At 38.2% G+C, this 20,764-nt stretch overlaps 1 protein-coding gene across 1 annotated transcript in view; it reads left to right on the forward strand.

Annotated features, from left to right (window-relative positions):
• Positions 1-20,764, forward strand: part of LOC106054348 (secreted frizzled-related protein 3-like) — a 58,938-nt gene that overhangs the window by 35,104 nt on the left and 3,070 nt on the right. The window contains exons 2-3 of the mRNA XM_056044773.1: positions 13,744-13,812; positions 18,710-18,987. Coding sequence (XP_055900748.1) covers positions 13,744-13,812; positions 18,710-18,987 — 347 coding nt within the window. The remainder of the gene's footprint in view (positions 1-13,743; positions 13,813-18,709; positions 18,988-20,764) is intronic.

The raw sequence follows: 20,764 nt of genomic DNA on the forward strand, positions 1-20,764 counted from the left end.
ATGAGCTGAGAAGTTTCTTGGGACTCTGTACATACTACCGACGTTTCGTGCCAAATTTCTCAAACATCTGTAAGGTCCTTCATCAACTGACAGAGCAAAAGAGGCCATTTATTTGGACATCTGAATGTCAAGAAGCTTTCGAGAGGCTGAAAAACACACTATCCTCATCACCAGTATTGGCCTACCCCATTCCAGGGAAGACATTCATACTCGACACAGATGCAAGCAACACTGGAATAGGCGCAGTCTTGTCCCAAAAGGTGGATGAAACTGAACGAGTCATCGCATACTTCAGTCGAAGCCTATCGAGAGCTGAAAGGAACTACTGTGTGACGAGACGTGAATTGCTGGCTGCTGTGGATGCAATAAAACATTTCCACAAGTACCTATACGGGCAGAAATTTATCTTAAGGTCAGATCACGCAGCTCTGCAATGGTTGCTTTCGTTTAAGAGCCCTGAAGGTCAGGTGGCAAGGTGGATCGAACGTCTTCAAACCTATGAATTTGAAACTAAGCACCGAAAAGGGCAAATTCACCAAAATGCTGATGCACTGTCTCGACGATCCTGCAAAGCAGAATGTAAGCACTGCAAGAGGGCTGAAGAAAAGGAGGTAGCTGTCAATTGTCTTCGGCTCGGAGTAGATGTTTCCGGACCCTGGTGTGATAAAAGGATTCGAGAGGACCAAATGCAAGATGAAGATCTGGCTCCCATTCTTCTATGGAAAGAAGATGGACAACGGCCAGATTGGAAAGACATCTCTGAGAAGGGGGTAGCCATCAAGGCGTACTGGGCTCAGTGGGACTCGCTGACGTTAGTCAATGGTGTCATCAAAAGAGTTTGGGAATCTGCTGATGGAACATCCAATCGCCTTCAGCTGATGTTACCGAAGGTGAGAGTTGCTGAAGTACTGAAAGAGATGCATAATGGCGCTAGCGGATCTCATCTTGGTGTCAATAAGACTCTGGAAAAGGTTCGTCAGCGGTTCTACTGGTTCAGATATAGAGAGGATGTAGAGGAATGGTGTCGAAGGTGCGACATATGTGCGGCAGCAAAAGGCCCTCGACGCAAAACTAGGGGTCTTTTGCAACAGTATAATGTTGGTGTTCCATTCGAGAGGATCGCAATAGATGTAGCAGGCCCATTTCCTGAAACCAAGAAAGGAAACAAATACATCTTGGTAGTCATGGACTATTTCAGCAAATGGCCAGAAGCTTATGCCATACCAAATCAAGAAGCTATCACAGTGGCCAAAACACTCGTGGATAACTGGATCAGTCGCTTTGGTGTACCTAATGAGTTGCACTCTGACCAGGGCAGGAACTTCGAGTCCAAAGTTTTCCAGGAGATGTGCAAGACACTTGGCATCGAAAAGACTCACACGACAGCTCTCCATCCGCAATCTGATGGGATGGTGGAGCGATTCAACAGAACCCTAGAACAACATCTGTCTAAGGTTACTGATGACCGACAAGACGACTGGGACAGCCATATCCCCATGTTCCTCATGTCATACAGAGGATCCGTTCATAGCACCACAGGATATACCCCAGCGAAGATGTTATTTGGTTGTGAGCTTCGTCTACCATGTGACCTGTTATTTGGGATTCCGAGAGATACGCCAGTGTCTTCAACTGAATATGTCACCAATCTCCGAAGACGATTGGAGAATGCTCATGTATTGGCCCGCAGAAACATCAAGACCAACAGTGACCTGATGAAAACGAGGTATGACAAACGGGCCAATACGTCGGGGTTCCATGAGAATGATCTAGTGTGGCTCTATAACCCACAGAGACGAAAAGGCAGATCCCCGAAACTCCAAAGAGACTGGGAAGGTCCATACCGTGTCGTAAAAAGAATAAACGACGTGGTCTACCGGATACAGAAAAGTCCACGGTCCAAGCTGAAGGTTGTCCACGTTGACCGACTCCATCAGTACCGTATCAGTACCGTTGTGAAATAGAATCTGTTCGGGACGAACAGATCTAAGAAGGGGGCAGTGTTACGAATGAACAGTGACAGGTAGAGGTCACTATGTGTGACCCCGGCGAGATGACACAGCACCGAGTGTTATCTGGAATCTATGCATGTAAACAAAGACAGGATGGGACGTGCCTCACGTGTTGTTCCAGAGGACGAACAGATTTACGAAGGGGGGCATTGTGACAAATGAACAGTGACAGTTAGAGGTCACTACGTGTGACCTCGGCGAGATGACACTGCAGCAGGCATCCTCTGGAATCGACATGTATAAACAACAACAGGATGTGATGTTTCCTCCCATGTTGTTCCAGAGGGTACTAGCAGTGTTTTTGCAACAATAGACAAGCGATTAGGGACTCTTTATAAACCAGAGATGTTCATGTGAAAAGAGTCAGTACAGTCGTCGATACTGTTCTCTACTGTGCGAGACAGTAGAAGAGAGTGGACTTGAGCCGTTACAGTCGATACAGTCGATGTAAGACGTATACGCTACATGTTACAGTGACGAATTGTTATAGTTATAATTCAATAAAGTTATTTAAAGCTGAAAGTTGAGTCGTCAAGTTCTTTGCAGTGTTTCTTTTATTTGTGTGCCTAGTACATTTAGCCAGAAAATCAGAAATACGTAACAATATTATAACTATATAGAATCACCATATTATAACTATATAGAACCACCATATTATGACTATATAGAACCACCATATTATAACTATATAGAACCACCATATTATAACTATATAGAATCACCATATTATAACTATATAGAACCACCATATTATGACTATATAGAACCACCATATTATGACTATATAGAACCACCATATAACTATATAGAACCACCATATTATAACTATATAGAACCACCATATTATGACTATATAAAATCACCATATTATGACTATATAGAACCACCATATTATAACTATATAGAATCACCATATAACTATATAGAACCACCATATTATAACTATATAGAACCACCATATTATGACTATATAGAATCACCATATTATAACTATATAGAACCACCATATAACTATATAGAACCACCATATTATAACTATATAGAACCACCATATTATGACTATATAGAATCACCATATTATGACTATATAGAACCACCATATTATAACTATATAGAATCACCATATTATGACTATATAGAACCACCATATTATGACTATATAGAACCACCATATTATAACTATATAGAACCACCATATTATGACTATATAGAATCACCATATTATGACTATATAGAACCACCATATTATGACTATATAGAACCACCATATTATGACTATATAGAATCACCATATTATGACTATATAGAACCACCTTATTATGACTATATAGAATCACCATATTATGACTATATAGAACCACCATATTATGACTATATAGAATCACCATATTATGACTATATAGAACCACCATATTATGACTATATAGAACCACCATATTATAACTATATAGAATCACCATATTATAACTATATAGAATCACCATATTATAACTATATAGAACCACCATATTATAACTATATAGAACCACCATATTATGACTAAATACAACAGGGGTTCTCAACATGTGGATCATGTCCCCATTGGGGGTCGAATGACTATTTTCCAGGGGTCATCTAAGACTATCGGAAAAAAATAGATTTTTTGGTCTTAAAAACGTGTCTTTTTCAAAATATTTTCTGCGTAATTTCTTTTTTTTTTCTCTAATTGTCCTTCAAAGATAGATGTTGCAAACAATTGAATCAGATTCTTTGCAAACATTTTAATTGACGCATCTTAAATATTTGTAACAGTTAAAATTACAGTTCATCATATGGTGAAGATGTACGCACGTACTGGAAAATACGCGCCATGTTATTACAAACTTTTAGAACAAATCATGAAACTGGATCTCGGAAAAAGAAATCTAATGATGATTGTTGAAGCTCTAGTTTTATTTCAATAGTTAATGCAGAAATGAAAAAAAAAAAACTCAGTGCTTCATTTGTAACTCAGTTCTATTATCAGAACGAACCGAAACGTCATTTTGATATCGAATATCCCCGAGCTTAGCCGACCAGCACAAACAGCGATTTAGATGTAAAGCTGATTGAGTCTAGAAAGCCGCGATAATACGAGCTAAAAAAAATGGTGATTCTAAAGTCAAGTTTCCTTTTTGCATATCTCTTGAAATGACTACTCCAGCATCTGATGGATTAGACACAATTTCTAGGAATACTATTTGTAGTGTCTCCAAACATTCTGCAAACAGGTGTGCTTGGGTGTTGTTTCAACATGTGACAGGTGTGCTTGGGTGTTGTTTCAACATGTGACAGGTGTGCTTGGGTGTTGTTTCAACATGTGACAGGTGTGCTTGGGTGTTGTTTCAACATGTGACAGGTGTGCTTGGGTGTTGTTTCAACATGTGACAGGTGTGCTTGTGGCTTCTCCGTGCTGCAGACAAAAAAATGCGTTAAGTGATTGGAACTCACATCGATGAACAATAGTCGTTTTCATTTTGGGAAATTGACTGTTTTAAAATCGTTGTAACGAATTAGATGCGTCCTAAAATGTTCTGCTATTTCACACTGAAGTGAGATGGTTGTCACGAGTTATTGTTGTTTTTTATCTTCTTATTAAGTAGAAAATAGCCACAGCACTCTTTAGCACTGAAAGTCAACTTCAGAAAATATCTCTGGTTGACATCTTGGTCATCTTAAATTTTCAACAAAATGTCTTTGCAAAACAGGATTTTCCAACTTGTTAAAAACAGAAGTAGATTTGATTCTGATCTTGCAAAGACTGCCTTACAATTCGTAGTCTGGCTCAACTTTCGCCATGAAGTTGGACATTCTCACAAACTGTCGCAACAATTTTGTAGCGATATTTACCATGCTCCGTCATGCTTTTCAAGTTGCCACATCAATGTAAACCATGAATGTAGGGGGAATAGGCAGTTGAAAAGTAAATAGAATAAGAGAGATTGCCCTCGAGTGCACAAGTAAATATAATAAGAGCTTGCCCTCGAGTGCACAAGTATCTTATCTTATCTTATCTTATATAATACAGACGTTACTTCAAAAAAGAAGATGATTACGTCCTACGCGTCATGCATTTAGTCATGCATATTAACCAATGACTTAAATTCTGCCAAGTCACTGGTTTTCCTGGCTAGCTCAGACAACCCATTCCATGCTCTAATAGCACTGGGGAAGAACGAGTATTTGTACAAATTTGTCCTAGCATATGGGACGAGGAATGTGAAGTAAATATAATAAGAGCTTGCCCTCGAGTGCACAAGTAAATATAATAAGAGCTTGCCCTCGAGTGCACAAGTAAATATAATAAGAGCTTGCCCTCGAGTGCACAAGTAAATATAATAAGAGCTTGTCCTCGAGTGCACTAGTAAATATAATAAGAGAGCTTCTCTTCGAGTGCACAAGTAAATATATGCAAGTCATAAAGACAAAATGTCATTCATTTGTCATTTACCTATAAGCAAAATAAATTATAGTGCTTTGTGATTAAACATACAGCTGTGGCATTTCATACAATAATTTAAATCATGATTACAGTTTTTAACAGATGATTTTACGCATTGTGGGCAATTTCTTAAAGGGGTTGTGGGACTTTAAAGGTTGAGAAACGCGAATATAGAACCACCATATTATGACCATTTAAAATAAAATATTTTCAAAAAGAATATCATGAGGGAATCCGTGCAATAAACATAAAAACAAACAACATTATAATGATAGCAAAAGAAATATACCAGAGTTTACTCCAACATGACATATGAAGTTGACATCAGAAAGTTGGATTGGATTCAAGAAAGAATTGTATCTGGTTTTTTTTTTTTTTTTTTTTTTTTGTTTTGTTTTTTTTTTTACTCATATTATCAATGACTATCTTGGAAATCATAACTATTATTAGGCCCAAGTGTTAACTGTAGAATGACATTATGTCTGTCCTTGAAGAGAAAGTTTGGCATTATATTATTTTGTTAATATTTACATCTGTCTCGGATTTCTTCAACATACGACTTACAGACTTCAGCTTTCAACGGCGCTGTTACAGATGTGACAGTTGAGTACAATGTCAATAGTTCAAACAACATGTCTGTCAAGCGTTGTGGACCTTGTGAGCAGAGAGTTAGTTCCCTGGAAGAAAATTAGTCCAGAGTGGCGTTGTAAAAAGTCCTCAACCACGAGTGTGACAATGAGTCCAGGGAGTGGGACAATACTCTTCTGACATGTTTGCCTTGCGATAAATAGAACAATTGTTTTCTTCTTTAGTTGACAATTACATTTCCGATGTCAATGTAAGACGAGTAAAGAAAGGGTATAGGGAGGAGCTTTATAGATGGTCTCTGTGGATCATAGTCTCTGTGGATCATAGTCTCTGTGGATCATAGTCTCTGTGGATCATAGTCTCTGTGGATCATTGTCTCTGTGGATCATAGTCTCTGTGGATCATAGTCTCTGTGGATCATAGTCTCTGTGGATCATTGTCTCTGTGGATCATAGTCTATGTGGATCATAGTCTATGTGGATCATAGTCTATGTGGATCATAGTCTCTGTGGATCATAGTCTCTGTGGATCATAGTCTCTGTGGATCATTGTCTCTGTGGATCATAGTCTCTGTGGATCATAGTCTCTGTGGATCATTGTCTCTGTGGATCATAGTCTATGTGGATCATAGTCTATGTGGATCATATATGGTTTCTGTGGATCATAGTCTCTGTGGATCATAGATGGTCTGTGGATCATAGTCTCTGTGGATCATAGTCTCTGTGGATTATAGATGATCTCTGTTGTTCAAAAATGGTCTCAATGCTTCCAAAAAGGTTTTTAGATGGTCACTGTGCTCACTGTTGGTCTCTATGGTTCTTAAATGGTGTCTAATGTTAGTACAATAGAAGAAGAAGGCGAAGTCTCTTGGGCAAGTGGACTTTTAAGAAGAGAATAATGCCTATTAGTACGCCTATTAGTACGAGGTTGAAAAAGAAAATCTTTTCTTTTTTTTTCTTTACAAACATCTTTTTAAAACTTGAATTAACAATTAAAAACACTCCTCCCACACATTCCTCCCACACACTTCTCCCACACATTCCTCCCACTCACTCCTCCCACACACTCCTCCCACACATTCTTCCCACACACTCCTCCCACACATTCCTCCCACACATTCCTCTTACACACTCCTCCCACACACTCCTCCCACACACTCCTCTCACACACTCCTCCCACACACTCCCACACATTCCGCATATTTGTTAAGGAGTTAAAGGTTGTGCTCGTTGATGTGGCCACCCAACAAACTGTTAAAAATTATTCCACAAATAAAAGAAACATTTTCTTACGAAACAAAACTGTCAAAGATTAATGTGTCTTCAGTCTTGCTGTTAGTTGTTTTCTCAATGTGAATCACGTGACTGCTTCTGATGTCACACAATGTTTATCACCGCTGGCTAGACGGAGTCACCCAGGACTTTAAAGACTGACCACTGGTCAAACTTTTAAGCATGATTTAACGCCCGCCAGTCACCGGACCCTGGGTACACTTTGATGTTCTAGCACTGCGGGGTCTCGATGTTTTTTTCGGGGCACTCCAGAACCCCGGACTTGTGGTGTCCGTCTTGTCCTGCCTGGGCAATCAACACCCTCACAGCGGCGTCTAATATACTGGGCCTACTCCGTTGGTCAAGTGGGTTTAAAGGATAATGGTCAACTATTTGTTGCCTATATGGTTTGGCCAACTGTTTACCACCAGAGAGGGCGTGATCAGTGATGTGTGTCCCATCCACTATTTGTACATGTGGCTAGAGTTTGGGTCTTTGAGCTAGTTTGAAGACATCCAAGCACAAGAAGTAGAGAATAAAACTTCCCATAATGCCTCCTGTCCGTTAAGCCATAAATAATCCTGTTGGAATTCTTTTCTGCTTTGTATTTTGTATATTTTTCTTAGCGCAAATAAAATAAACAACTTAAGTATACCAATGGGTTGGAATGGCATGTTACGAGGTAACAGAAGACAGAACAGTGGCGTGGCTTGTAAGGGGAGAGTGGGCGCCCTAATGTATTAAGAGGTGAACCACAGAAATTGTGCGCAATAGAAAGGGAAGAGAAAGAAGATGATGTACAAAATGTTGTTTTAAATCTGATATCCAAGAATGAGCAGCTTTGCTCTGGTCTGTTTAAATGACCCACACCTTTACCTATCCCTTAGTCTGTTGGACCGTTGGGGCATCATGCAAGATTTGTCAACGTCTTTCTCCTTTCCTCTCTGTCTTTTGCCTTAGTTAGAGCCTCTTTCAATGGCAGGCCCGTCCATTCCTATAAATGACAAAAATGACCCACACAAACACATACAAATGCACAAAACCTATACACAAATGCAAAAACACACATACAGATGCAAAAAACACACATACAAATGCACAAAACACACATACAAATGCACAAAACGCACTTATACATGCACAAAACACACATACAAATGCACAAAACGCACTTATACATGCACAAAACACACATACAAATGCACAAAACGCACTTATACATGCACAAAACACATATACACATGCACAAAACACACACAAATGCACAGAACAATGTGCAAAAAGTATATTCCAAAATCTTTCACCACGAATACGTGTAATAATAATGTTCCAGCGGCATGAACTATGATCATGTGCAAGAAACTTGTGCAAGAAACATGTGCAAGAAGAACCATGATTCCTGTGGTAATTCCTCCTCAATATCCAGTTGCTCCATTTTGCTAACCAGTTAGCTTTCTCTTAGCAATTTGTAAAGGTCGGCCTAGTGTCAGCCTAAACCTGGTTCTCGAAACATTAGACTTGGCCCTAGCTACCCTTGATCTTCTAATTAGAACACCTGATGAGACGAGAAAAAATAAAGACAATGGATTTCACTTCAAACATTTCTAGGATCAAGTCACATTTTATTCCAGCGAGAAACGAAGTGTAGACAAAGTTAATAGCGAACTATTGGGGGACTTAATAGCACACTACAGAGATAGACAAAATACGGTGAGGGATCAAATGCCTCTAAAGGCAGGAAAAACATTATATACAGTAAGCTTTTTTTTTTTGGAGGGGGGTATTCGGTGAACAAAATAAAGAAACGGTTGATACGATGTTCTGTTAATATATAGAACTTATGTATATGTTTGCACTTTTTAGCACTGCAGAATGAAATGTTGAAGCTAACCCCCCCCCTTTTTTTTTTTTTAAATTTACTTGCCAACATTAAAGTTGACTTGAGCGTCCTTGACATTGCTATGTTCGACCCTGAAACTGCCAACTAAATATTCTGGGTATTTGATGCTCTAGTCTATTATGTTTCGTGGGTCTAGTAGGTAGCTAGATTTGTAGGTACACCTTTAAAACAATACAAAGTTTGTATGTGTGTGTTTTGGATGTTTACGTTTGTCTAGTAGGTAGCTAGATTTGTAGGTACACCTTTTAACAATACAAAGTTTGTAAGTGTGTGTGTGCGCGGGGTTGCAAAAAAAAACTACTAGTAAGTACGATCATATTACACGATGAACTGTGCGTAAACTCTAGATATTTTTATTTTATTTTATTTAAGATGGACTTTTTGCTGTCAGTTCTTCTGGTCAAGTCCGCTAATACATTCAATGACACTGTTGGGCCTACAGTCCAATTCATGACACTGTTGGGCCTACAGTCCAATCCATGACACTGTTGGGCCTACAGTCCAATCCATGACACTGTTGGGCCTACAGTCCAATCCATGACACTGTTGGGCCTACAGTCCAATCCATGACACTGTTGGGCCTACAGTCCAATCCATGACACTGTTGGGCCTACAGTCCAATCCATGACACTATTGGGCCTACAGTCCAATCTATGAGAGTATTATGTTTCTGTACGTCCGGCGATAAAGTTTTTATTAAGAGATAAAGAACCTAGTTGCAGATGGGATTGCGTTGTTTCCATTTTGGTTCAGATATACGTTCATTGACTTTTTTTGTCCTTACAAAACTTACGTCTGTCCGTCTGTCTGTCTGTCTGGTACAATTTTTGTACACGTTATTTCGCTCACACCCAGTCTCGGCTCAAATTGAAACTTTACGCAATTATTTGTTGCTCCTAACAAAACATAAATAATAAAAAATAAAGATTAACCAATTAATTAATTAATTATTGGAAATTAACTAATTTTATCGAAAAAAGGAAATAAATGCTACTTATATAGAGATGTAGTTGTATATATGGATTTATTTTCCTGTTTACTTTTTATACACGTTTTTTTAACTCCCATTATCCATTCTCGGATCAAATCGAAATGTTGCAAAATTATTCATAGTCGATGACAAAACATGAATCAATAAAATTAAACAACTAGTTAATCAATCAGTGGTAATTATTTAATTTAGTTTTATATAGAAAAGGGAGCTCATTCTTGCAGTACTGAGTATCTTCCCTCAAATAAGCTTTGTTTTTTTTTTTTTAAATTTATTCTGCTTGTTTGTTTGGTTTTTATGAAACTCTTGACCCCCGAGCTAGATCTAGTTGCCACGTTCGTGCCCACTGCTAGGTGTCGGTCTATTTCTGAGCACCCTCCCCTCCATTCTCACCTGTATATTGGAGTCCACTAACAAAGTCGAACGAATATTATTAAGACAGTTGACGGCCAGTGGATCTAGCAGTTGTTACACTGCTGTCCCTCACCCCACACATAGAGTTACACTCTGACTCGTAGAGAACAAAGGGAGGTGGGCGTGTTTGAACCTACAACCTTGTCCTTAAACCTTTTCTCCTCACCTTAGAACAAAATCCCTCATTCACCTCTTCGTCGTCCCCCTCCACACACACACACACACACAAACACACACAACGACATAATTATAATCTTATTGAACTCGCAACAAACTCGCTTTTTTTTTTCTTCCATCTTGTAGGGCGCAGGGCGGTTCAAAGGCGCCTCTGTTGTCTTGAGGGTGGCGATGGAGACCAGGGAAAGGGGGTAGAGTGCAGAGGAGAAAAAAAAGAGGGGGGGGGGGGGGTCCTGTGAGGTGACAGCCGTGTTAGGCCGTGACGGAAAGATCAAAGGTGGTCACATGACCTCGGGCGGACTCGGCACCCGACTAGGATCAAGGGTCTTAAGTTTCTCTGTAACAAATAATGTTTCTTGTGAATTAAAATTTAAATTAGAGAACTTTTTTTTGTCCTTAGCCTGCAATCTCATGAGTATTACTTGACGACTTAGGCATCATACACATAGATAGATAGATAGATAGATAGATAGATAGATAGATAGATAGATAGATAGATAGATAGATAGATAGATAGAAGACTACTAAAAAGAACACGAAATCAAAGTGTTGTAGACAATGTCTTCAGCTGCGTCAAATTTAGAAAAATATAATGTAGGTCAGAGTTGGATCCTCATTGCCACTCTTGCTTAATGTTTCTGAAAATAATGAATTATTATGCTAGTCGGATATGGCCCGCCGGCCTTAGTTTGTTTATCACGGATCTAGTGCATTGGATTTAGATCTATGTCAAACATGGCGAGATGTTCCCTTAACACTTTTTAAATTTCACACCAAAATAAAAGTAAACTATAAAAATGGGGTATACCCTTTTAGACGACAAATTCATAACTAATGTAAAAAGACTGTTAAAATGGGTTTACCCGATTAGTTAAAAGTTTCATTCTTCGATAGGTTTAACTTTAGTTATTTTGTTTGTTTGTTGTTGTTTTTTTTTTTTGGGGGGGGGGGGGGGGATGGGGACTTCTTGATGTGGGAGAGTCATTTAACATAGTCTACCATCTCCGCAGGGCCGGCTCTAACAAATGCGGAGCCCGATGCGAACGGATTGCGTGGGTAGGGATAAGGATAATAAGTGAAAATTAAGATTTTGCATTGAAAAATAAATTCGTCTCTGCATTTTATTTATTATTTACTAAGTACATTATCACGATCAAGTTCACTAGACGAGCTTTGCATGTTTCCTACATAGATCACGCTCAAAAGCAACAGCAAGTATTGTCAAATTGTTCAATCTATCTTCGCGAATTGTTGACCTCAAGTAATGAATGACACCCCAATATGACAATTTTGTCTTTTTTTCATGAGATTTTTTATGATTTCAAGAGATTTTCATGAGCCCGTGGAAAATCACGAGGCCGCAGGAACCCAGCAATATAAACTATAATGGTTTAATTTAATAATATAGGCCTACACCTAGAATACGCGCGGAGCCTATGAAAGTGCGGGGCCCACTGCGGCCACATAGGTGCAGTGGCCTAAGACCAGCTCTGGGTCTCCGCCATGATATAAGGAACATTTATTCCAAGTTGTATCAATACTGCTCAAACGATTATGATTTCTATTCGGGACATACATACATACATACAATCTCCTTACATTGTGCTTTATATATTAGATAAGGAAGCTTTGCATGGAGTCTTTTCTTTACCGAAAATCTTATATGCATTTTTTTAATGGACTGTACAGTTTATCTTTGCCATCACCTATTGATATGTTAATACTTCACTAGAACAAAGACTTCGACTAAATATATAATTGAAAAAGCATTCTGTATCACTAGAACGCGGCTACCAACTCTTGAAGAACATCAGATCTGAACGAAGTGGTCGACTCCTCTCCATTAAGGCTGAGCAGAAAGATTTTAAAACTCCTTTATCCCACTTTCAGTCAGAGTGTGTCATGGTTAATTGTTGTCACCGAGAAGAACATAGAAGCCTAATTCATAAAGCGATATTTTTATAGTAGTTCTGCTGAGGTGGGCAATAGTAGTCCAACTGAATTTATTTAAGTTCAAACGAATCAAATTATTTTATTTTATATTCTATCCAGACCAATCGTTAGAGAAGGCCTCAACACTGACGTGCGACGTCACAACTTGTGGGCAGTTAAGACAAACATCTCGTCGCCACGTCACACGTCTGACGTCACGCCCTGTGACGTATACATATATTTTTAATGTTCATGTATGTCAGTGTCAGCGGTCACAGTGACATCAAGCTCAATGCATAACTAGCCTCCAGTATTGTTTAAATTAGGTTTATATTTATGCAGATCTTTGTAGATCTGTGTGTTGGTGTAAGGGCTGTCTATGTTTGTAGATCTGTGTGTTGGTGTAAGTGCTGTCTATGTTTGTAGATATGTGTGTTGGTGTAAGTGCTGTCTAGGTTTGTAGCTCTGTGTGTTGGTGTAAGTGCTGTCTAGGTTTGTAGATCTGTGTGTTGGTGTAAGTGCTGTCTAGGTTTGTAGATCTGTGTGTTGGTGTAAGTGCTGTCTATGTTTGTAGATATGTGTGTTGGTGTAAGTGCTGTCTATGTTTGTAGATCTGTGTGTTGGTGTAAGTGCTGTCTAGGTTTGTAGATCTGTGTGTTGGTGTAAGTGCTGTCTAGGTTTGTAGATCTGTGTGTTGGTGTAAGTGCTGTCTAGGTTTGTAGATCTGTGTGTTGGTGTAAGTGCTGTCTAGGTTTGTAGATCTGTGTGTTGGTGTAAGTGCTGTCTATGTTTGTACATCTGTGTGTTGGTGTAAGTGCTATCTAGGTTTGTAGATCTGTGTGTTGGTGTCAGGACTGTCTCTTAGTGTAAATCCATTTGTTCCTGTACGTGCTACCTGTGTTGGTGTATTTGTTCCTGTACGTGCTACCTGTGTTGGTGTATTTGTTCCTCTAACTTAACAAGTGCAATGACTCTAATGGGATCTTGACTTCTCCCAGCAGGCTGTACGAAATGCAGAAAGAAAAAACTGTCTTGGTCTAACATGAAGAAACATAACTATAACTACGGTAGGTACAAGAACCTCTCCCAGATACAGTAAACTAAGTCTATTTTTATTCGTATTCTCTAATTATTATTATTACTATTATTATTACTATTATTGTCCTTCTAACACTAAGATAGTAATTCAGTGTTCCTTGTTTTCCCAAACACTTACATGACATTACAATTTGTCATTCAATAAACGATTTACAGTAGTTTGTTTATAAAGGTCTCATAAAATGTGTCATTATAAAAAGTCTTACATTAGTCTTATTGATAAAACTGTTACAGTAGTTTCAAACTAAACTTGTTTCCATTTAACCGTATCACTATGCTCTTTAAACTAAGCGGTACTGCTTTCGTAAAGATTTAGAAGCACTGATATATTACAGTTTAGCATTGACAAAATGGAATTCGCTTGACTTCCTTCAGCATGACCCGATAACTTAACCGGAAATGAGCGTCATCAGCAATCTCCTCGTGTACGAGATGTGCCGGTAGTTAGACACACCGGAAACAAGGCGGAGCCTTGGCTCTGCCATCTTGAATCAAGACTTTCGCGCCAATCGTTGATTTACATGACACCGAGAGACATTACACATTACACATCCTCGTTAGCTCTTCCTCTGTCAGATATTCTTGAGTAGTTCGTGGGAAAATAAACTGGTTAGTGAGACTAGATAGTGGAGATGTTCACGATCAACTGGTTAGTGAGACTAGAGAGTGGAGATGGTCACGATCAACTGGTTAGTGAGACTAGAGAGTGGGGATGTTCACGATCAACTGGTTAGTGAGACTAGATAGTGGAGATGTTCACGATCAACTGGTTAGTGAGTCTAGATAGTGGGGATGTTCACGATCAACTGGTTAGTGAGACTAGAGAGTGGAGATGTTCACGATCAACTGGTTAGTGAGACTAGATAGTGGAGATGTTCACGATCAACTGGTTAGTGAGACTAGATAGTGGGGATGTTCACGATCAACTGGTTAGTGAGACTAGAGAGTGGAGATGTTCACGATCAACTGGTTAGTGAGACTAGATAGTGGGGATGTTCACGATCAACTGGTTAGTGAGACTAGATAGTGGAGATGTTCACGATCAACTGGTTAGTGAGACTAGATAGTGGGGATGTTCACGATCAACTGGTTAGTGAGACTAGAGAGTGGAGATGTTCACGATCAACTGGTTAGTGAGACTAGATAGTGGGGATGTTCACGATCAACTGGTTAGTGAGACTAGAGAGTGGAGATGTTCACGATCAACTGGTTAGTGAGACTAGATAGTGGGGATGTTCACGATCAACTGGTTAGTGAGACTAGAGAGTGGAGATGTTCACGATCAACTGGTTAGTGAGACTAGATAGTGGGGATGTTCACGATCAACTGGTTAGTGAGACTAGATAGTGGGGATGTTCACGATCAACTGGTTAGTGAGACTAGATAGTGGAGATGTTCACGATCAACTGGTTAGTGAGACTAGATAGTGGAGATGTTCACGATCAACTGGTTAGTGAGACTAGATAGTGGAGATGTTCACGATCAACTGGTTAGTGAGACTAGATAGTGGGGATGTTCACGATCAACTGGTTAGTGAGACTAGAGAGTGGAGATGGTCACGATCAACTGGTTAGTGAGACTAGATAGTGGGGATGTTCACGATCAACTGGTTAGTGAGACTAGATAGTGGAGATGTTCACGATCAACTGGTTAGTGAGACTAGATAGTGGGGATGTTCACGATCAACTGGTTAGTGAGACCAGAGAGTGGAGATGTTCACGATGAACTCAACAATGTCAAGGACGCTAGCTTGTACGTCAGTGTTGCCAACTCAATCACAAAAGAATTGCTCTGTATTTACAACACGGATACAATGTTGGTACACGTTATTTCTCCCACTTCACATTCTGGATTGAATTGTAATAAAAAAAATCAATTTTACGAGAAATAAATGTTACAGCATTGATAGATATGCACAGTTCTTTCCCTTTTGTAAGCTTTTTCTTAGATAAAAATATGATCTTTTGTTATTTTCTGTTTTAACTAGATCTCAATGCGTTTATTTTATTATCAACTGGTCGTTAGTAGCCCACTTAGCTGACGATTTGTTCTTAAATAAGTTTTAAGTCATAGAACATAAGTATTATACGTTCACTATATTGAAATCACAGACCTAGATCTATATCTAAAAGTCATAGAACATAAGTATTATCCGTTCATTGTATTGAAATCATAGACAGATATCTATATCTAGACTGGAAAACGGAAACAAATTCTTATCCGATAATGATCAGATCACAGACCTATATATATAAATTGCTATGTGCGTAACTCTTTTTCAAGCTGTAAGGGAACTCGCCCCGAATCTAGGAAAATCGATCTTTTCTGTCTAAGAAAAGTAATGATATTTAGTTTTCAAAGTTTAGAAATAATGCAAGACAATTTTGCGCACTTTAAATTATTAATCACAAAACTATATATTCAAGCAAATCTATGTTAGTTTCCATGGAGACAATCCTGAGACAATCCTGGATTGAAATAATTCAAGTCTGTTGATTTGTATCCTCTTATGTCCATTTCAATAGATTGATGACCTAGATCTTTCTAGATTATGAAGCTAAAAAATTGCAAAATAATAATTATATGAGACGAGAGTGAATCCTATATGTTCTATGACTAGATCTAAACGTTAAGTTATATGTTACATAGGTTAGGGTTGAAAGACAACAACTTGACCACTTAGAACTACTTTACAAAACAAAACCTTGTTTCAGCTTTTATTGAAGTTTTTTCACATTTTTGTGACGTTTCCATGTCCAGACTTGGGATGGAAATAATTTTGTGCCACAAACAGAAGAGCTTCTAAAATGTGCTTCTATCGAGCTACAATGTGCGCAGACATGATCCTATATATACACCTCAGCAACACTTCCTGTAGTTTGTACACCGGAGACACCACACATTTTGCTTTTTTAGAGCTTTTTTTTTTTTTTGTCATGTATGAAAATCTCCAATAGAAATAATTGGAATAGTTATTTTATATTCCATTAAGTTATCACACGCGTTAAACAAGTAAAATAGAAAAATCCTTTTAAAAAAATGCTTATCTAAGGGAAAGAACCTCGCACAACTATATCTCTCTATATTGTAGAAGTTTTTTTCCCTTTTTGATATCAAACAAAATAATTGATTGCCAATATTTAATTGACAGGTTAATTTTTTTAATTGTTTCATGTTTTGTTAGGTACAATAAATAATTGTTTAAAGTTTCAACTTATCCGAGAATGGGTGTGAGAAAAAAAAACATGTACAATTATCTAAGGGGACAAAACCATACATATTTAATGACACAATTATAGATTAATAAAATAACGTGTACAAACATTTGACCAGAGTGACATACCGTGAGTTGTAAAACAAAAAAATAAACACTATAGAGTGTTTTGCAGTTTTTCTCAAACCTTCACTCCCCGCCCCTAAAAAAAAGTTCTCACCCTCGGGTCTCTCTTCCTTTTTTTAGCCAGCTGGAATGTTTGAAGGTAACTTTCACTTCCCCAGCTGGACCAGGTGTAGAACCCTCCTGAATGTGAAACTGCGAATGAGCGGCAGAGACGTGAGGGACATTAGAAGCACATGTTACTAATGCTTTGTCATTGGCGTTTCTTTTAGAAGATGACCCGTTTACCGAGGCACCTAGTTACGCTTCTGTTTTAGACACACATAAACAATACAACGGTTGGTGCAACACTCAGGAGTCTTATTGCAGAGACCTCTTGCACAAAAATATAGGTATAAAATAAAAGGACTCTCAATTACTTCAAATTTCAAATCTTTGGTAATCTTTGGTAACAATGTCCTTTTTTTTTGTGTTAATTTAATATTCAAAAAGGGATCCATAACTGCAAAGGAAATGCAACAGATTTTTCTAGGACGTTCATGCTAGGACGTTGCACAAATTCTTTGAGTGAGTACCCCACAGTATAAGAAGCAATGCTCTCTTGGGACTCGCGAGTTTAGACAAGAGATGAGTCAAACAAAGAGGTTCAACAAGATAAACCAAAGAGGTTCAACATTACAACTAAGAACTCTGAACGTGTTCACAAATACAACTCCATTAGTTATTTAAGTACATGATCAGCTCAATCAGATGCTGGAAAATGTTTTTGTATTTTTCCCAAATCAGATTTTATCAACATGTACTTTTTAAAATTGAAGTACTAAATTTTTTTTTGGATTCCTAAAAATTCAAATAAACTAGTCAACTAAACATTTATATTTTATTTGTCATTTAAAAAATAAATATAGATTTTTTAAAAATCCCAGCATGGAACTCAAACCCACTACACGGGAGTTATTAACCCTAACTTAGCTATCCAGCCATACTTCCTTGTGTGAAATTTTAGCTTAAAATAAACGATTCCATTTTTAACTCGATTTTGTTCTTCATTATTTCACCTCCTTTAGACAATGGTGAAAGTGTCAGATGGAATTTAAAATATGTACACTTCACTAAAGACAATATTTGTGCATTTAAAGACTGTGTTAATAATCTATTAATTGAACGGTAGAGATATAATCACATTGAGAGTAAAAAGTCACTTTAGACGCAACGGGGCATTGATGCTTAGTCATTGTAATACTAAATATTAAAAGAAAACATTAGAAAAAAAAATATTATTCATAGTTTATGTTTGTATTCTTTTTTATTTCTATTGGTTACACCATACATAGATGGCAAGGGCGAATCCCAAACTTTTGCGTGGGAAGGATCACACACACACACACACACATCCCTCCTCGCTCTCCCTGAATCCGCTAGTGTTTATATCTAGAATGTTTTCAATGTTGTATTTTAGTTGTAAACTAATGAACTTATAAGTTCTAAGTAATATTATTGAAGGTCTATGTTCTTGGTTTGTTTTGCAGCGGTCAAAGTTCAGATGGTCAGAGGGAAGCGCGTGAGTGAGAACGAGATGATGTACAAGGTCAAACTGGCCCAGGTCATCTTCAGCGGCAGGACAGTCAAATTCCCTGCTACCAGCGACGTCACGCTGTGGGTCAACGCAACCTGCGCCTGTCCTAAACTACACAGAGGAAGGGAGTACCTCATCATGGGTCACGCTGAGGGCGCGGTCAGCAAGCTTTTGATGTCCCCCTTGACCATAGTGACCGCCTGGAAGGAATCGCAAGCCACACAGATCAATGTAAGTCATCGGTTTGGAGATGATCAAACGAAATATATAAAGAGACTTCTCTATATGTGGCGCCAAGTCCAAGGGGGTTTGCAATCAAGTAGTGATCTATAGCCAGATAGTTCATTAAATCTCACATAGGTGAACGTATCATTCCGAAACTTCTATAGGCCTACACACAATAATTTCTGTTTACCCTCAATGCGTGCTAGCTCCAACCACTTCCAACAATGTTCTAGCCCTCAACTACTTCATCCTTTGATAAGGTCGCCCGGACACTTCTGTGAGGGAAATAGACACACTATCATCCAACAGTGCTGGGTTAACGAGAGTTTCACAATGACAAGTATAATACAAATATTCACAGCAAAACCAGTTCCATAGCAGATTTTTTTTCAAAATAAAAGTTACATTAGCACATCTAACATGAAATGGCGAACGGCCAGACACTTATTTAATCAGGTCAATCTATAAATCAATCACTTAGGCGGAGCTCCTATTTCAAATAGCCAGCTTGTTGGTGTATTCGGTGTACAAACTAAAGGAAGTGGCTGATAAACTTAGACGTTTTTTTTTTAAAGGTACAAGATCATTTGTTTGACTCTTTTTTCAAATTACAGAATCGTCATTTTCTAAACATGCTGACAGAGATGACATGCTGATAGAGACAATATGTTGACAAATATGGCATGCTGACAGTGATGATAAGCTGACAGAGATAACATGCTGGCAGAGATGACATGCTGGCAGAGATGATACGCTGACAGTGATGACAAGCTGACAAAGATGATGTGTTGACAAATATGGCACGCTAACAGTCATGATAAGCTGACAGAGATGACATGCTGGCAGAGATGACATGCTGAAAGAGATGATGTGTTGACAAATATGGCATGCTGACAGTGCTGATAAGCTGACAGAGATGGCATGCTGGCAGAGATGACATGCTGGCAGAGATGACATGCTGGCAGAGATGGCATGCTGGCAGAGATGGCATGCTGAAAGAGATGATGTGTTGACAGAGATGACATGCTGAAAGAGATGATGTGTTGACAGAGATGACATGCTGAAAGAGATGATGTGTTGACAGAGATGACAGGCTGACAGACAAATTATTATAATAATAAAGAAAACGTGATTAAGGGACGCAATAGAAATCTCACTTTTTAAAATAAAAATATACTTATTATGTCCCTTTGACTGTTTCTCGTTTCCTTTACGTCGATATTAATTATTAACAGGTTCAGACAAGAAGAGGGAAAATTTGTTGAAAGCTAGAAAAAAAATGGGGCGGTGTAAATAGCCTTTGGGATCTTTTGAAACCACAGTCTAGATCTAGAAAATTCTAGATGCATGTTTCAATAATGAAGCTCTATGGATCAAGCTAAAAGTTTCCTTGGGGCTAAACTTTAAAGAAAAATGGTTACGTTGGTTTTCTATTTTTTAAGACATAAACAATTTTTGTTTTTAAATATTTTAGCTTTGTTTTTATTTTGTTTTCTTGTGATTAAAAAAAAAGACATTATACTTGCTGGATTTAGACTTTAAAAATGCCTGTCCCTAAACTATTTCAGATGAGGGGGGAGGGGCCTTTATATGTCCAGATAGCAAATGTTACTACTAAATATACATTTTGGATAATTAGATGTTTTAACTTTACACAATTCAGAAGTATATAGACTGTGAAATAATAAACATTTACAAGAAATGATATATTTTTGAAACAATTCTTTACAATAGTTTTCTTAATTATTCCTAATGGGATAGGAAAACTTTTTGGATTTTGAAG

Source organism: Biomphalaria glabrata, chromosome 10, assembly GCF_947242115.1.
Source record: "Biomphalaria glabrata chromosome 10, xgBioGlab47.1, whole genome shotgun sequence".
Classification (NCBI taxonomy): Eukaryota; Metazoa; Mollusca; class Gastropoda; family Planorbidae; genus Biomphalaria; species Biomphalaria glabrata.